The 23,417-nt window shown below is 46.3% G+C and overlaps 1 protein-coding gene across 7 annotated transcripts in view; it reads left to right on the top strand.

Annotated features, from left to right (window-relative positions):
* The window catches only part of CHD2 (chromodomain helicase DNA binding protein 2), a 68,902-nt gene that overhangs the window by 16,764 nt on the left and 28,721 nt on the right, over positions 1-23,417 (top strand). For 4 of the 7 annotated variants that reach the window (XM_052672325.1, XM_052672323.1, XM_052672321.1 and 1 more), the window contains 7 exons: positions 8-141; positions 12,691-12,910; positions 15,615-15,701; positions 21,012-21,073; positions 22,390-22,512; positions 22,807-22,956; positions 23,120-23,253. In XM_052672325.1, coding sequence (XP_052528285.1) covers positions 80-141; positions 12,691-12,910; positions 15,615-15,701; positions 21,012-21,073; positions 22,390-22,512; positions 22,807-22,956; positions 23,120-23,253 — 838 coding nt within the window. In that variant the 5' untranslated portion in view covers positions 8-79. Of the gene's footprint in view, positions 1-7; positions 142-3,215; positions 8,812-12,690; positions 12,911-15,614; positions 15,702-21,011; positions 21,074-22,389; positions 22,513-22,806; positions 22,957-23,119; positions 23,254-23,417 lie in introns of those variants that run through there. The other 3 variants (XM_052672320.1, XM_052672319.1, XM_052672326.1) reach the window with 3 other exon arrangements.

Raw genomic sequence — 23,417 nt, 5'->3', positions numbered from 1 at the left:
TTGACAGTAAATACCTGGGCACAGGACTTCAAAGCAAGCAGACATCCCTGACCCCCTCTTATTATTTAAGAATAAAAAGATGATGAGAAATAAGGACAAAAGCCAAGGAGAGGAGGGTTCAGTCCACAGCAATGCATCGAGGTATGATCTATCAACTTTCTTTTTTTTTTTTGGTAAAACCTGTGAATACCCTGTTTACTTTGACAGCCTTGGGTTACTGTCAGTGCTGAATACAAAACATTTTACTGATTTTTGTTTCCTTTTTAAGGAATGACCTTGAGATTGTTAGCATGCCACACCCTAATTTTTTTGGTAGCAATTTCTGAAAGTTGTGTTGTGACTTAAGGGCCCATGTCATAGTCAAAAGGTACTGTACCTTCATTCAGGGGAGCCCTTTTCTCTGTATGATGTTTTTCCAGCTTTTGAATTTCAGTTTTTAGGTTTTTTGTGCTGTGAAAAATGACCTTGTCGGTTTAGCCATTGCTGCATTGCACCATTTTACATACAAGGCAAATTTTTCTTTGAAGAATCTCAGAAGTCTAAACTTTAACTGAGGGCCATACAGAAGCCTGGTGTAGTAGTAAATTATAGTAAATAGGCACAAGAAAAAGTTGCATGAATGAAAAAAAGCTCATTTTAAAATATAAACTGAAAAGTGCCTTTCTGTCCGGTAGCCCTTACTTCATTTTTTATTTGAGCTTGTGGAACTTTGATGCTGTTTTGATATTTTAGAATATTTTCATACAATTTATACTCAACTTTTCTCCAGTGGTCGTAGCATTTTGTATTATAAAATACAAACCGGGGCTGCTAACAAGAGGCTGCAAATGCATTGTCTGTTTATTTAATGTATTATTGCTGGGAGTATTTTTATTTATTTTGTGAAGTAATTAGATTCTTTACAGGTTTTTGTGAACTGAACCTTGATGTAGGAAAAGTATGGAATACTGACAATGTTGGTTCATTAAGAATGCACGAGTATAATTACCTATTGCTCATTTTTATATTTAATGGGTCGACTTTAAAAAAAAAAAAAATTGAAAATTAATTTACATGCATTTTGTCTTCTGGTTTGTAAATACGCCGAGTTTTGCATTTTGTTAATTTTGATGGAATTCTGGCCTGCTTATTATTTTTCCTTTGGTGTTAAGTAATTTTTAAGTCGCACTAATAAAAAAAAATTGTGAACAGTTTGTGGTATCACATGTGCTCTGATGTGATGTTTGCAGGTGTTTGACTGGTATTTTTGATGTCCATTATTTAACCTTAAATGCACACTTGACATACTATGGGAATATTATCCAAGTGCTGTGACATTCTAAAATACATTTATGGTATTTGAGATGTATTAAGACTGCGGTCAAATTTTTAATCCTAGAATGGATGGGGGTAAGTTGAAAATGATTATTAATAACGTTAGCTTTAGGGATGTTGAAACATTATATATAGCACCTATACAGTGATGTTATAGTAATGCAATCTGAAAATAAGTCAGATTTTCAAACCTTAATATTAGTGTTATTAGAAATACTGCTGATATTGCTTTAGAAGTCTTATTTAAAAAAAGAAAAAAGAGTATTCACTTTGTTTTTCTGGTGGTTTTAAGTGCGGGTTGACAGCTAAAGCAATAGTAGGTGTGATTTGCTCAGGAAATCAAAATTAAGGCAGCGTATCTGCTAGAAATACTGTGCTGAATAGGAGGTGAAAACAGAGACATCTAGCAGTAGCTGCACAGAAAGAAGACCTTTGTGTTTTTGTCCTCGGGGTGATTATATTTGCATAGTCTCACATGTGTGATTTTGCTGATTTCTTTGAAAGGTTGTTTATCTCGATTGATTTATACGCAACACCTGTTGTGAGGTTACCCTGCCTCTTCCACTGTTCTTCCCTAAATAAACTTGCTGTGGGTAACATCCCCTCACCTGAGGTGTGGGAACAATTGAACACGGGCTGTTTGTGAGTGAGCCCTGTCGAGCTGGCTTCTGAGCTGTGAGTCAGCTGAATGTCGTAAAATGGGCTTTACTTCCTGAGGTTGACTTGAAGTTGCAGGGGAAATGATTTCTAGGAAGTAAAGCCACCACTTTGCTTTACTGCAGCCCAGAGCTGTGCTCATGTCTGCACCTCAAATGCTGCTGGCCTTTTTTTTTTTTTTTTCTTTCCTGAGTTGTGACCATGTGTACATTGGTGAAGTCCTGGTCTGTAGTCCTGGATCGGAGGTGTGGATGGTGGCAGTGGGTGGATAAGGTGGATACAACCACTGCCACTTGAGCTGGAGATGCCAAAATACAGGACTAGGAAAAAAAGATGTTAAAGGAGAAGAAAATGTAATACTTCAATGCTCCTTCAGTGCGCAGCCTGGGGAGTATTTGGAATTGACACCTGCATTGCCAGTCCAAAGGAAGTGAAAAGCTGTGTGAACAAACCAGAATCCATCTGAAGGTTGTCCTCGAGCGGGTGATCATTGCTGGGGACAAAACGATGCTGACCCCCCAGTCTGTGAGCTGAAGGAGTGCTGTGGTGGTGCCCCTAGGGGACCAACCACACCTGCCCTCATGTCCCTTCTCCCCACAGTGCTGGGCCTGCCTTGCTATCAAGTGATCAATTCTGGGCCACCTCCTCCACGTGGGTGAGGTTCTAATAACCACCACCTGTGTGTTGGGGGCATGAATTGCATGTAGCCAAACACAGTCCTGATGCTTCCCAGCATCCTTCGTTTTACCCTTCTTGAAAGGTGGGAGCTTGTGCTGGACACGTTCAGTGCAACCCTGATGTGAGCTGCAGCAGTGCAGTGCAGGTGGGGGTCCTGTGACCCCTGGAGTGGTGCAGGGATAGTTCACAGCACACAGCCACCATCTTGGTTTCCCTTGGCTCGCTCCCTGCCTTTGTTGCAGTGGCTCTTACATCCCTGCGTGCAGGGAATTTGTTACGAAGGCTGCAGGGCTGAACAGCCCATTGCATTTAGGTCTTCTCACCATTTTGGAGGAAAAAAAGAAAGAAAGAAAAAAAAAAAAAAAGTTAAAGCAGGGTGGGCCTGAGGCTGTGTTGTTCGGAGCAGCGGCTCTGACTCGGCGGTGGCTCTGTGGGCAGGGTGCTGCAGGCTGCGCTGCCGCCTCGGCCCAGAACGGCTCGCTGCTCCTCGGCAGCCATTTTATGAAGATGTAGTTCCAGACAGAGCACTTCGTGCGGGGGGGTGGGGGGACGAGGCTGTGAGCAGAAATGGCTGCACCTCTGTCAAGGGGAGCGTGGGGCAGCTCTTCCTCTTTTGCGGCACGAGGAAGGCCACGATACCCCGCGAAGGGCGAGGGGAAGGCCGCTCCGCCTGGCATTTTGGTGCGGGTCCGGTCGAGTCACAAAATGGCTGTTCCTTTGTGCCGCATAGCTGACAGACATACTGCATTGCACTGTGTGTACTCTAAAAACAGCAGGAAGTTGCTGGTGGGGAGTTCAAAGGCCATCTTGTGCTCGCCGGGGCCGGGGATTGGCTGCGCGCTCGCCTGGTAACAGCTGGCTGGACGGAGGCGCTGCGGGAGGCTGGGCCCTGCCTGGGGCTGCGTGCGCAGCCTGCCTGCGCGCTGGGTGCTGGGAGCGGGCTGCGTGCCGAGCGCCGGGTGCTGTGGGAGCGCTGGGTGCCCTCGGTGGGAGCCCAGCGCCTTCGCTACCCTTCTCTCATCCTCTGCCTTCTGGGTTTCCTTTGTGCTTCTACGAAACGAACCGCGGGCTGTTTTTGGAAGCGAGGAGGGGGTGACTTGGAAACGAGCGGAGAGCTATTTTTGCTGTGGCTTTTTTTGTACTTTGGAAGTAATTGCAGAATATAGTATTCCTGAAGCACCTGAATGTCTTTCGTAGCGTTTCAGCTTGCAGCATTCCCAAATCATTGAAAATTAAATTTACTCCCAGCACATTTTGTACGACTGGCTTTATCCAGACTGAGTGGAGGCAGTGACTGTGTTTACTAAACCAAGAGTTCTAGCTTTCCGTCCACGCTGGCAGGTTACTGTGTACTGCTCTGCCGTCCTGCGCGCACAGTCTCTTTCGGTTTCACTTGTGCTGGTGCATTCTTAAATGAGATTTTTCTTCTTCCTACTTGATCTTTAACCCTTTATGAAGCTGTCGAAGGCCTTTTTTGGGAAAGGGAAAATGCTTTCTCAGAGTAGGAATCCAAAGGAGTAATGTGTGAGGAATTCGTACAAGCAGTGATGTAAGCTGTGGGGGGGCACAAGGGAGATTGTTCTTCTTTCCTGACTTCTGTTTCATATTATCCTCTCAAAGGAAATGTCTCATCAAATTACAAACGCGCAATTCTGAGAGCTAAAACTTCTCAGTTTCCTGTTTTATGACTGCTGCCAGGAATGGATACTATATATAAAGCTCACCGACTGCAGGGAGCTGCATTTAGCTAGATTTCATCTCTTTTGGACTGTGTCCTTTAGTTAAACTTTCTAAGGTAGATAATTAAATGTTATATTTTCTTGAAATGCGTGACTTCTGCTGAATAAAAATGGAAAACCAGAGCTCACCTGGGTAATTCAGTAACCGTTCACAAACACTCCTGTAGCACGTGGCACGTGTTTCAGCCAGAGCTCTGCTGAGCTGGGGCACACGTGCCATGCCACAAACATCTCCTGCCTGCATTTCACAGTGCTGCTGCCATGAGGAGCTGCTGTGCTGAGATCGGAAATGAAACACCTGTTCTGCTTCCTTGGGTCGATGTTTCACCTGCAGCACTGAGGGCAACAGTTACGCTCTGCGAACCTTCCCCCGTTTCTGAGGAGAGCTGATGTGGAACGCTCCCACAGATGGGGGAGAAGTGATGTCAAGAGCACAGCTATTTCTTTCAGAGTTGAAGTGAACTTCAAGTATACACCTGGGGCTGTGAGCAGTGCCTGAACTGACGCTTCTGATGCTGTGGCTGTGCAGCTTTTGAACTCCGATCAGCTGCAGTGAGGCGTGGGTTTGGCAGCTCGGGCTGAAGTGGCTTCTCCTGATAAACAACATGGAGGTGTATATGAGCACCTGTTGTGCTGCAGACAGCAGTCCCAGTAGGAATTGCACTTTTAAGTTAGGCCGAGTTCTGAAGATGAGAAATGTTTCTGTGGCTCTGGAAGGCTCTAATGGATGGAGAAAATGCAGAACAGCACTTTCTTTCTTTTTTTCCTTCAAGGGATGTGAATATGAACAGAACAACACTGAGGGAGGGGGTAGCCTGGATTATCGTAATTAGTTAAGCAGCCTTCTAGCAAAGGATGCACTGCCCTACTGACATGGTGTCTTACATAAATTTTGCTGGTGTACTTCTATGACAAGATGTGTGCTGAAACACCACCAAACGAGCTGCTTCCAAGAGGTGGTGGGGTGCTGGTAAAAACTGCCCGTATCCTGCAAAGGATCATTGGAATGAAAGCAAAACCAGTGAGAAGAAAAATTAGTGTCTGGTGGTTTGTGATGAAGCTTTTTGTAAGTGTCACACTGCTCATGCCTTCTTTTCTTGGAGCTGGGAATGTTTTCTGGCTATAATATAATAAGCAAAATCTTGATTAGTCTTTCCAAATATGCAGTAGCATTTATGACCCTGCTGCTTGTGCAGCACTGCTACAAAACTATAATTTTTCAACATAGGGTTTACTTAATGTTAACGTTTTGAGATCGTCTATCTAGAAGCAGTCTATATGGGATCCTGTCTGGGATCCTCTCCTGGTATGGTGCTGGTAACTGCTCACACAGCCTCACACTTTGGCTGGGCTCCTGGGGAGCCTTTGCCAAGTACTGAGCCTCACAGCTTGCTGTGCTCCTCATCTGTTTGCTGCTCACAAACCTCTGCTCCCAGCTCCAAACGACTGTGTTGCAATGTGAAGAATTCCCTGTCTTCAGAACACTCAGATCCCTAGGAAAAGAAAAAAAAAAAAGTTGTAATAGTTTGTTTCTTGTGAGTTTTCTTGCTGGGTGCAGATGTGGTGTAATTGTTCACATATTAACTCGAGGAGTCATTTATGTCTCTTTCATGGGGAGGAGCCTCTGCTCTGAAGCCAGCAGGGCTGTCGGTTGGAGGGCTTTGCATGCCATGTGCTGTCTGTACAATGCAGGCTTAAGGCGAGCCTTAGATCTGTTGCTTAGAAAAAGCTTTCAACAGACACATGGAATGCGATTCTCAGGCTAGGTCAAGTTCCGTTCTTCTGAACTGCGGGTCATCTGGCACCAGGAAGGAAGCTGTGCCTCTGACTTTTTGTAACTGATTCTAAGTCACAAATTCTCATATTCTGTTTCTTTACCGTATTACTTCTCAAAGGAAACTTGCAAATGTTAAAGGGAGAAAAAAAACATGACCTGCCCGCTGCAGTAGTTTAGACTTGACTTGCATGCTGTGTGCTCTGCAGCCTCCCTGTCTTGCAGCTTCGAATTCTTTCTATCTGGCAATGTGTGCTGTTCCCATTGTGCTGCCCGAAGCAGGAGCTGGAGTGGCAGTGGGGTACGGTGAGTTCCCCCCCCCACGCCTTGTTACAGCCGCCTGGAAAAGCATAAGCACCCGTTGGCTGCATTGCATGGAGCTGCTCAGTGCAGCGTGTGGTTTGGAGTGGCTCAGTAATGGATGTTGAGCGTTGCAATGCTTTGCTGCCTTCCTGGGGGTGGGGAGAGCTGTCCTTTCAAATCCGTGAGGGCTGCAATTGTACTTTCTACACTGCAATTGGTGCAGGGAAGGATGCTGTGCTGCCTTTGGACGTTCTCAATGGCACTCCTTAATCAAGCAGACAAGTTGTGACTCCTTTTGTCACCATCTTTTTGTTTCTTTTTTTTTCTCCCCGCTAAACATCCCAGGCATTTTCAGCCTCTGGCCCAAAGATCAGAGAGCAGGAGAGCCCCCTCTCCCACTCATGAATGAACTGCTGGTTTTGCTTTATTATGCAAGCATAATGTGGGGCCTTTGTAGTGGGGGGACGAGGGGAGGAAATTTTCTGGAAAATACTTGTCATTCAAGATAGCCCCATCTGCTTTGAGCTGCAGCAAAGCAGTGAAGGATATATTTAGCTCGCTCTGTGCTCAGGACTGCTTTGCCTTTGGCATTTGGGAGTCCTGTGCTGGAGCAAGTAAATGGTGTCTGTGGAGATTTCCCTCTGCCTCCTCCCCTTCCTGTTCTTTGAGCCAGGCTGGCAAGTGGCACAAGCCAATTCAGATGGTTATTCAGATAGGATGCCTGCTGGGTGCATAATCCCCTGGTTTTTGGGTTGCACGGTGGGCCTGTTGTGCCTGCTGCTGTGTAAATGTAATTAACACCCACTTTCTGCAAGCCGGGTTTGCAGTCACGTGTGGAGGAAGAGTTACCATGGAGAATATACAAGTGCCTATCGAGGAAGAAAAGTTGGCTGTCATTAAGTGAGATTGGGGAAATATTTTTCTACCTCCAAATCCCTCCGTTTCATCTGTGTTTTGAAGGGCACCTTGGTTATCTGGCAGGTACATAAGCCATGGGTTCTTGTGCCCCATGACAGTCTATCCAGATTTTCCCAGATCTGTATGTTGTGAGTATTTTAAGGTGCTGAAGAGCCTCTCTGCCTTCAGTGTGTTGTAGTTTAGAACTAGAGACACAAGCAGTGCGTGAGTACTGATAACAGAGTAATGGCAGTACTTTTCTTCCTCTCCATTCCCTCCCCCATTTGCTTTGTTGCCTGTAGGAGATAAGTTCATTGACTAACCCAGGCTGGGAAACTTTAGTCTTTGTTGACTAAACTGTCCCAACCGTTATCACTAGAAAAAGCCACTGCCTCAGGAGATGGGTGGGTGCCTATCACTTTTTTGAAAATAAAGCCTATAAAGTTATGAATGGATTTATTTTCAGTGACACAGGTCGGATGCTGTTCAGTTAGCTCTTCTACAAGCTCTATGTACGGCTGTACTTCGTATAGCATTGGCTTGTGAACTTTTTTGTTTTCTTAGGCAAAGGATGGATCCTATTGAGAACTTTCAAGTTCTTGTGATCCATTTATTATCCCTTTTTATCAAGTGACCTGTAGCCACAACCACTCATGTTGCTTTCCATGGCTATAGGTGGATTTACATGGCTTGATTTTTTTTTTTATTTGTTATTTTTACAGCTACTGTGTGTCTTGGGCCATGCATCACTATTAACTGATAATGCTTGTTCCTAGTATACATAAACACAGTGTATGTTTGTATATAATAATAGAGAACATCACATTTATATTCGGGGAAATGTTAAAAAAGAAAGCAGCGTGGGATCTGGCTGGATCAGTGCATGTTACGTGGTTTGTCGCATTCCCTTTGTGTGTAGAACCACCTGTGTGTAGGTCACATTAGGAAAGCATATCTGTTTGAAATGGTTGTGAGTTGGTGGCTTGCATTGTCTTTGCCACTGTGTGCTTTGGAGTAAATCCAGGGTTGCTTCCATGACCGGTGCTGCTGGTGGGCAGGTGATGCTGGCAGCCCTCACTGAAAAACTAAAGGGAGTGAGAAACCCCTTCTAGTGGTAAAGCTGGACCTAAAAGATGCATGCCCCAGGGCCTGGGGGAGATGCACAGCTGCTCGGTCTCATGTGCCTGCTGAGTGTATGGCTGGAACATGTCCCAGCCCCTTCAGCTATGTTCCCAACCAGGATTACCATGGGGCTGGAATGCAGCTGACCCTTGTGGCAGGATCATTGGTTTTGCCAGAGGAGGAGGATGTGGATTCAGGTATAGCCAAACTGGCTTCTTCCTATCCCAAAATTGGAGTCATGCTGCTGGCCCCTTTCTCCACTGTACTGCTAGGCATGATATACTTCCAAAGTTCTGAAGACCCGGTTCATGCTGGCTCAAGCAAAAGGTGAGTTTTGGGAACAAGGGCTGGCGAGTAAAGGTGGGTGGGAGCGAGTGCTTCGTGTTCCCAGTTCAGTGACAGTAAGCTGAGATGAAAGTGGGGACCTGGGCCTCTGTCATCTATATGCCATGTGAAGCTTTGCTCAGCCATACACAGGGGTGAAGCATGTGTTTGCCTGCAGGGATCAATAAGTTTCGTTTCTGCTATTATCCAACTCCTGGAGCCTGTGCTGAAGACTGTTTTGAGCCTGCACTAGGATTACTTGGCTAGCACCTGGGTTACTTGGCCAGCACCAAGTGCCAGTTCAGCTTGCAAAGCCTAGCAGAGTGTTGCTGTTGGGATTTAAACTTGTTTAGATTCAAAACAGTGATGTGTTGAGTACTTAAAAATCTTATTTCTGGGAGGGATTTGGCTTATGGGAGGATCTTGGACCTTTCATCCTCACTTCTCCCACTGGCTGCATTCAACTTCTGTCTATTGAAAGCTGAGTTTTGAAGCGTGGGCAGGAAGGTGCTGGTAAGAGCCATTTCCAGGGCAGCTCTTGACTCCAGCAACATGTTGGGTCAGTGCTGAGAGTTGTCAGCTTGCCTTTTATCTTCTGAGAGCGTCCGCTGTTTTTACTGGTTGGGAGCATTTAAAACGTTTTGTTGCTGTTAGCAAAGATGATCTCCTATAGAAAGAAGTCACTTTGCTCAGGCGTGAAATACTAAATGCTAACTCAGGAGGCTTCAGGCATGCTGTAATTGCCTTGTAAACGTAGATGCCTGATGGTGAAAGGTCTTATCATTGCCATTCAGCCACTTATTTCTTGGAAGGAACGTGTCCTTCTTGGTAAGGGATGATTTAGTTGTTTTTTATTTCTGTATTTTTTTCCTTCCATCCAGCAGATTCTTAATTAAAACAGAACTCCGGCCTGAGTAGTTCTTAGAAAACAAAGGAACATGATCTGCTGAGCATTAGCAGATTAGTAATTCCTATTAAAAATTTTCTCACTTTAATGCAGTTTCCAAAGATCCAGCTGTGGTTTTGGCATTAATGGGTGATTATCAGTACTGAATTGGAAGCGCGTGGGACTGGTTGGGTGTTTATAGCTTGCCCTCAATTATACTTCAGTAGAAAATAGGCCTTTTTGGATGTTAACTCATGTATCTTAAAGCAGGACATATTCCCAAACCAGCCTCGGGAAGGAGCCCTTCAGTGTTGGGTTATGTACAGTGGTGGGTCCTGAATTGAAGTGTCACGTTGCTAATCCCTTGTATTCAGTTTGCAGGTGGAAGCACTGCCCCGATTGTCTCAGTGGTATTTATTGAGATCACTTTATGGAATTGGCTTTTTATTACTATTATTTAGCATTTTAATATAGAAACGACGGCGAGCACAAATCCTTTTGTCTTAACTGGATTTCATTGTTGTTTTATATTATTTGCAGCAGCCTAGAGAAGGACGTACCATTTCTCATCTACAGGATATGCAAGAGTTTAAATACAGTAGATATCAGAGTAACACAACTTGTGTTTAATTGCCTAAATTACTACAAGGGGCCTTTCCTTACTAGGGCAGGCGTATGCAGCATTTGTGCCTGTCACTAGGGAAATGGCCTTTTCAGAAAACACTGTTCACATCAAGGAAGAAAATGACAGTCTGCATAACGTAGGTAATGTACATGAGTGATGGCTATTTGTGTCTAGGAAGGCTGTGTTCCTCTGTCCTTGTAATAAAGCTCAGGGCCTTGAGAAACAACGAGCTCTGGCGTGGGAGGAGGCCAGCAATTGCTGCTCTGTCTTTGCACAATACTGCAATGCTGTCTGGCCCCAGCATTGTTCTAATTTCTTCCAGCTCTTGCTAATAAGTCCAATTGAGGAAAAGTTTTTTTTGTTTTTTTTTTCTGTGCCCCCATGGAATACTGCCAACTTAATGCAGTGCCAGCCTGATGTTGCTATTGGTGTGGTGGCAGCAGGGGTTTGGATGCCTCCAGATGCCTTCTGAGGTCAGGGCCCCAGGGGTGGCTCCACAGGATGTGTCCTGCTGTCCCAGGAACAGCTGGTGAATCGTTTTCTTGGATGCTTTTGCAATGGTTTCTAATAAAAATCCCTTGGTTTTCTTGAATAAATGCTAGATCTTCCAAAAATCTCCAGCAAAGAAGTTTCAGTGCTTCTTTGAAGGACGCTGAGTTGGAAAAGTGTGGTTGAGCAGATGTCAGCGCATTCATGGATGAATTCAAGGAGGATCTTGGGGGTGGGGGGGGGGATGGTGTGCCTGATGGCCAGCAAGGCAGGGCCTGGTGTGGGAGCTGGGAGTGCCGCAGCCGGTGGGCAGGAGCTGTGCTGGTGTGCAGAAGCAGGACACGGTGGTAGTTGAGCTGGATTTTCCTGTCCTTCTGGGAGGGAGCACTGCAATACCCTCATGCCTGTCCAAACCAACTGGGACAATGAAAGCAGCAATCATCAGTGATGATGCGTCCACTCCCCTTTGCTGGAAAAGCCTCCGTGTCTCTTACCTTTGACGTTTCAGCTCACAGCTGTTTTTTATTCCTGTGCTCCCCTAGCCCCCACCACAAATGTAACTTCTTCCATTCTCGGCCTTGCAAACAAAGCCAGAGCACCAACCACCCCAGCAATGAACTCCTAAGATGGTGGAGGAGGGATGACTGTGAAATGGCGGCCGGGAGCTTGGCTGCGTGCCCTGCGCTGGAGGGATTTGGGATGAGGCTCCCGCTGCGCTCAGCTGCTGCCCTCTGCCCGCACCCTGGGAGAAGGCAGCTGCAGGCCTGCTGCAGGGAGGCCTCACAGGACTTAACAGCAGTTTTGAGCATCTGGGGCTGAGAGCGGAGATCCGACCTCCCCGGCGTGACCGGTCCCATCTGCACGTGGATGGGCATGTCAGCAGTAGCTGCCTGCAGCTGGTGGGTGCCTCTGAAGTGTGTGTTGATTTCTGCATATTGTTATGTAATTACATACATGCTTTTATTTTCCTTTGGTATATTTTTAATCACGATGAGCAGAGTTTTCCATGTATCTTGTGTAAATGGAGGAAAAATTAAACATCTGCTTTCCCTCTGTGAAGTTTTTTCTGGCTCTTTATTCATGGTGCTGTATTTGCAACATACTCTTAAATATAATGTAAGCATTTAGCAGCAGATAAGAGCTGACTTGGAATGAGAAGCTCCTTGTTCTAAGGATCTGTAGTCTCATTACAACACTGCTTTTTAGCTTGTGATGGTGAGATTTCTAATACTGCCTCACTGGCAAATACGTTATGATGAGTTTTCCGTTTTAATTGGATTTGAAAAGAGGAACAGAATACATGTTGTGGGAGAGGTTGGACAAAAAAGTATTTTGAGTAACAAAGCCTCTCACCGCTTTGTTTAATTGAGGAGCTGTGTTCAACTGAATGTTTGGTGTATTAACATGTTGATGTAAAGCATGTTAACGTAGGAGGAGATAGTCTGCTCTCCTTGTACTGGATAAAGCTCCTCTCTGCTGCTGAATTTACTCTTTTTGAAAAGAATGTCATGTTTTCCAACACATGATATAACGTGCACAGTGCTTGGTGCTTTCAGAAATGGGATTGTACCAGGATGTAGAGGAGAGAAGAGCGAGAGGACCAGTGCTGGTGGTGTTGCTCGCGCTGCTCCTCATGCGGCACCCCTCATTGCTCTGGTTGATGAGCAGTGATTAGGAGCTGGTGCTGTCCTCTCTGCATTCAGCAGAGGTGAATGTGGAGTCCCCTGAAGTCTGCTTCAGTGCAACAAAGCAGAGCATATGTCAGAAGCCACGTGCCTCACACTTGCATTTAGGCTATCCCAAGCTTTGAAGCTTGGCTGCGGCTCAGTTTTACTTGTTGACAGTTCAGTTAAAATATAATCTCTTCTCTCTCTACCATTAGTCACTCGGCATCCGAAGAAGCCTCTGGCTCTGACTCTGCAAGCCAGTCTGAGAGCGAGCAGGGCAGCGAGCAGGGCAGCGAGTCTAACAGCAGCTCCGAGTCCTCTGAAAGTCAGTCTGAATCTGAAAGTGAATCAACGGGTTCGAAATCCCAGCAGACCCCTCCTGAAACCAAAGAAAAACCAGCCTCTAAGAAGGAAAGGATAGCAGATGTTAAAAAGGTATTGCCCCCTGCTGCTCTGCAGAGCTGTTACCCTGCACCCACCGTGGACGGGCAGAACACAGGGCATGAACCTAGCTGTCTTTCACTTCCCTGCCGCTTGGCAGCCTGAATTGCACATCAACCAAGCAAGCTCCCTCTTCTGGTGTCCCCAAGCCCCTTACTGGCCATTTGGTTTGTGTACGTATGGCCCTGTGTCATTGGTGTGAGCAGGAGCTTGTGTGTGCGATGTGACAGCCCTTTGGGCACTAGGCAGGTAATGGAGGAGGAGAAGGAGCCTGTCTTCAGTAAATGACGCTGTCATCTCATCCTCTCCCTCCATCCTTCCATTCCTCTCTGACGTCTGATCTCTCCATCTAGAAATAGTAAAGCTTCCCCACGGGTTGCAACTTGGGAAAGTACTTATCTTTTATTTGGGCCACTTAGTTTTGTTTCCATCACTACCTGCCTCTTTGGAAAAAACATGAAAAAAGTGGTTTAACCTTTTTATTTGTTATGTTCAGCACAGTTGTGTGGTTGTTGTTTTTGGTTTTTTTCCACAGCTCCCTTAGCAATCCCTGTCCTACCTACACAGGCAGGCTTGCCCTCACCTTGTTGCTGCACAGGTAGAGGAGGGCACGCAGGTGGTGCATCTCCATAGTGCAGCAACTGTGCCTTGGCTCTCTGCTTGACCCAAGAGGTGGAGGCACCTGAGTTACACACCAGATGCAAGATGAGGGGAAAAGTGCCCAAGTGCCCATTTGGAGATAGGAACTTGGTGAAGTGAGATTTTTGGAGGGAGGAAGGTCAGGTTAGGTCAGTGATTTTCTGCCTTGCGGTGTGTGACTCGCCTCTTATGCATAACTGTGGCTTGTACTTTGCACAGCTCATTCACAAGATGGAGTTTTGTGGAGAAATTGCTATGTATGTGACGCATAAGAAGAGCAGTGCTTGCAGCCCATGTTCCCCACATACCTGGAGGGGAGAAGTGGGAAATGCAGCATCCGTATTTCTTCCTCTCACCAACCTCTGGCCTGCCTGCTCAGGTTGCAGTAAATCTCCCATATTTAGGGAATGCCAGGGAAGGATGCATTTGTGAGGCAGTTGTGGTAACAGCGTTCAGATTTTTGTTTTATTGTTGATAAGTGGAGACTACTGGAAGTTGTCTCTTCTGTGGCCTTCTAGAAGCATGTTCCCAACAATAAACATTAGGATTACACCATGAGGGAACGCATCCCTGTAGAAGAGGATAATTAGCATGGATAAAACTTCTAAAGGTCAAGACACCCTTTAATAAGGAAGCTTCTCCCTCCCTTAATTCTGCTGTTAATGGGCGTTTTCCTTAGCTACCTCTAACCTGGACATACCTGTTTCCCTTGAATAACCGAGTCAATTAATTATATTATTGTTTATATTCTATCTCTCCAGACACACCCATGAAGGTGAGGTTCACTTGCGTGTGGTTCTATTCTGATGTGTAATGGGAGGCAATTCTTCCTCCAAAAGCTCTGCCACTTAAAAGATAAAAAGACAAATTCCTCAAATAGTTGGGAGAGCGTTTTGAATTGTTCTTTCATGTGGGACAATAAACAATCTCTTAATTTCTCTCTGCCTTTTTTCCTGACAGATAGACACGCCAGCAGTTAGGCTGCTGTCATATTAGCTTCTTGCTTTTCCAACAGCAGCAAAAAAACCAAAAACCTGCCAGGCTGCAGCCTTGCACTCACCATGCCTGCGGTCCCAAGTCACTGCAGTGACTGGCAGTGCATTTTGATTTCTTTTTCCTGCCAGCTGCTTGCTGAGATACTTGAGAACTGGAGGGAGGGAGAAGCAGATAAATGCTGAATAGGTTTAGAAAGCTGAACAGTGATAAACTGCTGAGGGCCAAGGCAGAGGGATTGTTTTAGGTGTTGGAGAGGTGGGTCATGGGTTTGCATCTGCCCTGAAAAGCTTCTGTTGTTACGTGTCACCAACACGGTCACATTCCTATACATCAGGACACCAGTTCTTGAATTCCTCTTCTCCTCCTGTCCATCCAGAGAGAACAAAGGCTTGCTTTTGTACGCAGTGTGAAGTTGCTGTGGGGCCTGGTTACAGCACACAGAGCTGTGTTACGGCACACAACCCTTTCCAATAGTCAGCTGTGCACTTCCACAAGTCCTGCACTGCCGAACCATATCCTGTCCATGCATTCAGGAGAAGAACAAGGTGTTCTGGCTCACTTGCCATCCAGGATGGGTCACAGGCTTCGCACGTGAAGTTGCTGCTGGTGACTTTTTGCCACTGGGCTCGGCAGGCAGCTAATAGGATTTCTCTATGGAAAACAGTAGTGAGGGCTGTGTGCGAGACCGAATCACCCTTTGTGTTGGTAGGTTCATTCATTCCACCTGCACAGTGCTGCCTCTTGTTGCTGCTGAGGGTGGCTGCCTCAGAGCTCTGTCCTTCAGCCTGAATAAGGTAGAAAGTGCTTTATGCCCTATGGGAGAGATGACCAGTATAAAGATAATGCTAAGTTAAATTGTATGCTTGAAAGCGTTACCAAATAGCCCAAAATAATCATGATCTGTTTCAGATTTTTAAGCATCTGTCTACTAGTTGCTGCTATCAAAATTCCCTAATGGTGCTGTGTTGATTCTTTCATTTTTTTCATATTCACAGTCAAACCTCTCTAGAAATCAGAAATAATGGAGCGAAGCAGGCCTGCTGATGGTCTGTTTATTTTGCAGATGTGGGAAGAATATCCTGATGTTTATGGGGTTAGGAGGTCAAACCGAAGCAGACAAGAACCGTCACGATTTAATATAAAAGATGAGGTAAGGAAAAAAAAAAGAATGAGGGATTACTGAACATATAAAAACAACTAAACTCAGAGAACAAAGGCTGGTCTCATCTGCATTGCCTTGTGAACACCGAGTCCTAGCCTGGTTTGTGGATGGTGGAGTTCAGAACTGAGGTCCTGGTGCTGCACTTGAGTCTACGTGGCCCAAAAGCTCCGATCTCAGAGGGCTGCTGCATGGGCTGAGGTCTCTGCACACTCATCCAGCCACTAGAGCGAGGCGTAGCATGGGTCTGCCCTGCTGTAGAAACCTGCTGGAGAGGAGCGGGTGCATGCTTAAAAAGGAAAACACAAAACCACAATGAAAATCCAAGCAGGAATAAAAGAAAGTGCCCAGAAACACCTCACAACGATCAAACAGATGTTGTTGCCCATCCTGGAATGGATCGTGCTCACAAATGCATTTGTGTGTGTGTGTGTGTGTGTTCAGCGTTATGAACCATCACTTCAGTTGAATGTCAGGAGTATTTTGTGCTTTAATTGAAGATGGCAGGCGAAACTTGCTGTTGTTCCTATCTCAGGACTTGCTTTTTCTTTGAAGATGCAGCCTCCGTTTCCATCTATCAGACCTTGTGCACGTCTGCAGATCTTCAGGAAGGTTAAGTAGTTAGAGAGGAGAAAAAAAAACAGGCTTAGACTGAAATTGCAGGGTGGGATACTTCAGTGTGAAAGCAGTTGGGAATCTGCAGAGAAGTAGCCAGATTTTGGGCAGGACAGGAGCCTGGTGGTGCTCTCAGCAGGTCAGGCTGTGCTGTGATGCCAAAATACACCGGTGGATGCCTGAGAGCTGCAAGCATAACACAGGTCTCTGCCACCTCCTGCGCTGGATGTCCCTGCAGCAGCAGTTAGGAAGGCCCTGTGGCACATCATTGACTTGGGTTTTGTTTTCCTTTTCAAGTTCAGGAAAGCCCAGGCTCCCCGGCCGCCTCTCTGTGATGCCCCAGCGTGCACTATGCGCTGTGCTGGCACTGTCACACCCGCCACAGACCTCGCCTGCAGCCCCAGTGCCCTGTAGGGGGTTCAGGTAAGTCCTGTCATTTTTTGTTTTACAATATTACGTGGTTTTGCAAATGTTGTTTTCTTTTTCAATATCTTTATTTCCTTCTATTTGAGGTACGATAAAGTTAAAAAAAAATTATAATAATTCTGAGATGTACAAACTTTGCTATACCACAGAATATTGTAAAAAACAAAAACAAAATCATCTGAATGAGCCCTTCATTCATGGAAATTAATGAAATCGGACCAGTCCATTCCTCCTTCTCCTCCTGAAGCAGCACTGCCTGCTTCCCATAGAGCAACTCCAGTGGCGGGTGTGACGTGTCAGGCACAGTGCTGGGGCCTCGCAGAGATGGGACGTGGCAAGTCTTGCTGTTGGAAGACCCAAAGCAGCAAGGGGAGGGCACAGCAGAGCTGATCCTGCATGGTGCTGAGCGCTGCTGGAGCTGGCAACGAAACAGGGCACTTGACATCATCTAAGATTGCTTCTTGCCTTTCAGGGCTAAGCCTGTCACCAGTAACCTGCTCTTGTTGTTTGCTGCTTGGGACTTCCAGCACCATGTCTAGGAGCTTTGAATTGCTTTCTTCCCTAACACTTCTATGCAGTACTAGCAAGCAGCACTGCCTGGGCAGCGGGTCAGACTCGGTGCCAGGCTGCAGCAGTTCCAGCCTTCTGACTGCCCCTGGTCAGGGTGGTAGAGTTGTTTCAGGTTTTGGAAGCTGCAATCTCTGCCGAAACCACCAGTTTGGGCAGAGCTCCTTCCCTTAAGTGCCTGAAACACTTCTGGGAAGTGCCCTGAGGGCATCGGGCACCTCATGGAACTCTCTGAAATGGAAGCAGAGAGACTGGCAACTTCTGGTTGGGGCAGAAGTGTGGGCTGTGAAGGGCAGGAAGCAGAAGTGCTGTTTTGCATAAGGTGAAGGAGCTGCCCAGGGCACTGAAGCTGGCTCCAGGAATGAGAGCACACGTGAGCTTACAGTACAAACGGTCATTGCTTGTGCATTTTGGGTGCAGCTTATAAATCACCTTCAGGTTTCATGAAGGGGAACTGAAACATGCAGAACAGGGCAGTCAGGAAACAGCGTGCCCAAAACAGGCACAATCCATAGGCTATAAAGAGGATGGTTTGTAATTTGCATTAGTAATAAATGTCACAGTGCATCTGTTCTGTGAAAGAGGCCACAAGTTGTGTGCCACAGCTGTTCCCAAAATATGTTTGGTTTCACCACTGTAAAAAAAACATATTTCTGCTCATCTGCATTTTGATTAATGCTCTTTCTCACATCTTTGCTGAAAGTTCAGATTTTAAACATCAGAGACACAAGAAGACTAAGCTGGCAAGCTGACGGTCTCCAGCTTCTCCAGGCTTGGTCTCTGCTAAGCCTGAAATGAGCAAATCCCTGAGCTCTGTCTGAGATTTTGGGCCTTCCCATCTCCTAGCAGGCAGCATGAGCTCCGGAGCACTGCCTGGACCATGCCAAGGGGCTGAAGCCCCCTCCGTGGGCTGGTAAGGGGACAACCTTGGGCAGTCCGTAGGACCAGAATTGCAAAGCTGCTGCTGCTTTGCTCTGCTTAGTGCAGTGTTTGTGGTGTCATGTCTTGCATAGCATTCCTCCTTGGTAAGCTGCAGCAGAGTTAATCTAGAAAAGTGTGTGCACTAAGTGCTAGCAGAGAAGAAAGAATGGTGGATATCCCATCTCTGGAGCAATCCAGGGTCAGGATGGATGGGGCTCTGAGCACCCTGATCTGGCTACAGAGGCGTTGCCTTTAGAGGTCCCTTCCAGCTCAAATGATTGTATGAAATTATATGGGAGGATTGGGTGAGGCATGGAAAGGGAGGACTGACCCTTCATCTGAGGTGGGCAGTGCAAACAGTAAGAGGCAGGTCCCTAGTCCAATGGGAAGAGGGGCACGTTGGCAGCATTCAGTAGAAGGGGATTAAGGAAGGCAATTTGGGCGGCACTGGTGTGCAGGCTCACAGAGAGAAACACACACCTGGCATCTCTTGCTGGACTGATAAAATCCTGGTGGGGACTGAAGGCTGAATTTGTCACTTTTGCCCATGCCACCTGGGGAGGTGACGTTATTAAAACATGAGTTTAATGCAGTTTTCCCTTCTTGCTGAAGGTGGCTGGTGGGCAGCCTTGGACCAATTTGAGCAAGCCAGTGCTAAGTTCTACAGCTGGGTCAAGAAATCTGAGAGATTGCTATAGTATGGTCTTTAAAAAATTGTTTTAATTATTTTGTAATTACTACACGTAGAACAGAATTAAGCAGCTTTCAGCCATGGCAGGACCTGGGCAGCCTGGTGCTAGGATGGCAGGAAGAGTGGGTGACAAGTGATGCTGGGGTGGATGAGGGCACTGGGGAGCAGAGGCTGAGTCATTGGGTGCGTGGGGTGGCTGTAGCAGCAACAGGCAGTGGTGACTCAGGCTGGGACTGGCTGTGTCAGAGCTGAAAGATCTGGGCTTGCTGCCCGAAAGAGACAACGGCGCTTTGAGCAATGCAGCTGGAGGCAGCTGAGCTTGGAGTCACAAGTTAGATTTGTTTCAAGGCAGAAAGAAAAGAGGAAAAGGTGAGTTGTTGAGCAACAGCTATGTAGAAACTGCAGCGGCAGGAGAAGAGCAGAGGAGTTGGGGAGTGGACAGCAGGATCTTGAAAAGTAGGACTTTGTCAAGTGGATTGAAGTTCAGAAAACAATAAAGGATGTATTTGGTTTTCTACAAACTTCACCAAGTTAGACTTGGCAGCTCTAGGTTAATGGTTGGACTTAGAGATCTTTTCCAACGTAAATGATTCTGTGATTCAAATCTTGTCTTCTCTGATGCAGAGCAGAAGGAAAACTCACCGCTCTCTGCTCATGGTTTGCCTAAAGACAACAAAAAGTAACTGCTCATTGAGAGATGGCTGTTGAAAAATATCCCACCCGCACAGCTGGAGTCAGCTGTGCTGCAGTCACTGCTGTCAGCCAGTCCCTTGTTTCTTGGATGCTTGGTGTGTGAGACAGGGATGTCAGGCAGTGGAACAGGCATTGAGCACGTTCACACTGAGCTGCAGGGCAGGGGTGTCACTGTGCCACACATCAGTCTGGCATGAAACCCCCGAGAGATTCATCAGCGCCCTCGGTCTGACACAGCATCCAATACTCCATTTTGAGCAAAAAGGAAGTTTCTGTTGGGGAGAAGGAAGATGGAAATAAAGGCTGCAGAGATATGGGGCATGTCTTTGTACCCTGCCTCGACTTCTGATCTTGCAGCTCATGCCATTTCATGTCGTTCTCTGAACAGCTCTTGGCGTGAGCCTTGCTGAATGTAGTGGATGTACAGGAGGCACAGACAAAGACAGGCTTCATCTGCAGGGCCTCTCTGACACAGCTTGGATGTTGCAGCAAAAAACAGCATTGAAGAGAAGGTTTCAGATGAGCAAGATGCATACAGCAAGCAGTCCTGAGGCTTCTCAGAGCATTTAAATCCTCTTTAAAAATCTTCTGCTTTCTTCTGCAGTTTGCTCCCTGCTGATTTGTGCTTTCTGTAGCAAGTGTCTAAGGCGAAGTCATCTGTTTGTTTCGGGGTGCTGCGTGTGCAGGGATCTGTTTCTGTGGTGGACTGGCTTTTACAAAAATAGGGTTGTGCCCATCAAAGCTTTTCTAGATTTCTCAGCCAGTGGGAGTTGATGACACCCACGTTTAAAATAGTTCAGCAAGGACGTAGCATCTCTCTCGATATATTTAGCTAGAGAGTCTGCTGGTGGAGGCTGGTATTGCTTGCAGGAAGGAAAGCAGCAGGGCAGGGTCTGACCCATCTGCTTCCTCAGCTGCTTTGGCTGTGGGAGAAAAATTCAGGAAAGCAGGGAACACCCTTGTGATAAGAATGTTGTCCTTTTAGGAGAATTTCCTTCTGTATAGAAAGCTTCTGTAATGAGAGTAGAGCTGGTCACGCATTTGTGTGATTGTGAAAGGTAGGTCTGCAGTCACAGAAACGCAGTCTGATCCATCCCCGACCATTACTGGGTTCATACTGACGTGGCAAGTATGGATGCTCTGCATTCTGCCACTGCACTTTTCAGTTACAGCCTTGTAAAAGAGCTCAGCTGCTGCAGGAGCTGTGTGGGGCAGTGGGCAGCACTCCTGCAGCCTCATGGCTCCCCAGAGCATCCTTCTGGCTGCAGGGAGAGCGGTGCAGCTGTGCCTCAGCTCACCCCACCCCACCTGCATGTGTCCAGCTGTGTCCTTGGGGAGACGATCCGGGTGAAGCCTACAACCTCATTTTTCTTTCTTTTCAATTAAAGGCAAGTAGCGAATCTGAAAATGAGAGCCCAAAAAGAAGAGGCCAGAAGCAAGTGAAAAGAAAGTAAGTTTCTAGGGAAAAGAGTTTTGAATAGTGGAATTATTATTTATTCATTGGTTTTCAGAGTAATGCTATTTGTTTGACAGACATTGTCAACATGAAAGGCTTGTAAAATGAATTATTTACTATTTTCAGTAATAAAACTCTGGGTGATAGAAATTCAAGTATGAATGTAAACCTAGGATGGATGAAATTTTCCAACATTTTCACTGTTTTTTTTTTTCCCATTTTGCCTGTCCAGGAAATCTAAAGAAGCCAGCTTCACTTTTTGTTGTCAGTCTTTCGCTTCTTCATGATGTTATTTATTCTTCAGTGACACTTAAAATAGTTTAACCTTCACTCCTTTCCCGTCCTTAGGAAATGGAGAATAAAATGCCAACTCGTTTTGTTAATCTCCCATAACCCTCTGATAAGTTAAAACATCCCATTAACACATTTTGGGGATCTCATCACAGTGGCCAGATGCGCTTATTTTTACTGCCTTTTCCATCCAATCAATACCTTTCAGTTTTCCTAAGCACTGAAGTGTGCTGATGAGGCCTACTGAGCTGCCTGCTGGAGAAAACTCGAGCACAGCAGAGTGCTATGTGATCCAGCTCCCTCTCTCCTCTTTCTTGCTTTTAATTTCTCATTGTGTTGTGTACAGCAGTGCAGCACAACAGGGGAGGTAATAGAAGCCAGGGAGGGCGGCAGCAACAAGGGAAGGACTCCCAATGTACCCCTAGGAGACAGGGGGCATTGCAGAGCTGAGGTCTTGCTCTGAACTACCCACGTGGAACCTGCTTCCTTCCACGAACGCACAGTGGGATTTGGCTTCCACCCTGGAAGCTTTAATTGCCTGAAGTTCAATGGCATGCGACTCAGTGCTCTTGGTTTTGAGCAGCAAGGAGAAAGTGCATCAGTGCGTGTCGTAAACCGTAAGCGGAAGCGAGCGCTTCTCAGAAATGTCTGATTATTCAAAATCACCCCGAAGATTTTTTTTTTCCCACCTCATTTCAGAAATGCGTGAGTGGGAAGGAAAGCTGAAGAACTTGAAGCACGCCCGGCCGTGCGGGGTGCAGCCCTGCCACAGCACGTGGTAGGAGCCACTCGTGCTGCTCTGCTAAGCCAAATCCAGGTGACAGACCTGTTCCTAGAGGAGAGAATTACAGCCTAAAATCCCCAACACATCACAGTCAACAACTTGTTAGCGAGAGCGCAGTGGTGATCTGTGGTGATCATGGCCTGCTAGGATCAACCCAGTTGGGTTGGGTGCCTACTTGGTCAGGTATTTGCGTTGAAATATGGTGGCCCTTGATCAGCTACTTTTCTGACCATAGAAAAAAGTGGAAAAGAGAGATTTCTGGTGAAGAAGAGGATGAAGATGGAGGGGATCAAGGCACCAGTGCAGAGAGCGAACCTGAACCGAAGAGAATTAAAGCAAAAAGACCTGTCCAAAGGAGGTATGGAGTGGTTGGTTCAGTCTGTATCTTTTTCTGTGTGTCTTTCCTACCTTTATGAGGGTGGAGAGGCAGCTGCCATTTGCTCCTAAAGCATGTTTGTTTTCTTCAGCATTACCTTTGATTACAAGCCTGTGGACCTGGTTGCTTTGTCCAGTGAGTGGAGTAGTGATTTCTGTGGTAGTTACAGCAGGCTAAATGTCTGGGAATCTGATATCTGAGATGTGTTTGTTCTTAAAGACTTCAAAAAAAAAAAGTATGTTGAAGTAAAACACTTTCTCCTAATACTTATTTTAGAACAATGGCCAAAACCAATGTTAAAAAGCCTCCCAAACTCCAGCGTGGGAAGAAGAGAAAGAGACAGGTGTCATCTGAAGATGACGACGATGATGAAGATGGTGAAACTCCTAAGAGACAAACTCGACGAAGAGCAGCCAAAAATGTCAGGTATCAAAAAGTGTGAGGTGGCTTGCTTAAGCAGTGCATGTGCTGAACAAGCACTGAGCCCCAGGGTAAATACTGGTCTTGCTGTGCTCTATGTAAGAAGCCATTCTTGTGTTTCTGGGCAGAGTCAAGGGCTTTTTACCAGTTTGGTTTTGGTCTTGTTCAGTTACAAGGAAGACGACGATTTTGAGACGGATTCTGATGACCTGATAGAGATGACTGGGGAAGGGGCTGATGAACACGAAGACAACAGTGAAACTATTGAAAAAGTCTTGGACATCAGGCTTGGAAAAAAAGGAGGTGTGTCGGCTATTTCTGAATTCAGTCACGCACTCTCTGTTTCTCTTCAACTGCTCCAACGTGTTTGCAATTTTGAAGCCTTCCAGTGAGGCCCAGGGTTATTTCAGTGCTCTTCACCCTTTCCTGCCTGCCTCTTTATTTCTCCCTTCTGGAAGGTTTTTTTA

The sequence above is a fragment of the Tympanuchus pallidicinctus genome, unplaced genomic scaffold (genome assembly GCF_026119805.1).
Source record: "Tympanuchus pallidicinctus isolate F22 unplaced genomic scaffold, pur_lepc_1.0 scaffold12, whole genome shotgun sequence".
NCBI lineage: Eukaryota > Metazoa > Chordata > Aves > Galliformes > Phasianidae > Tympanuchus > Tympanuchus pallidicinctus.
This window is presented reverse-complemented; position numbering and strand designations above follow the sequence as displayed.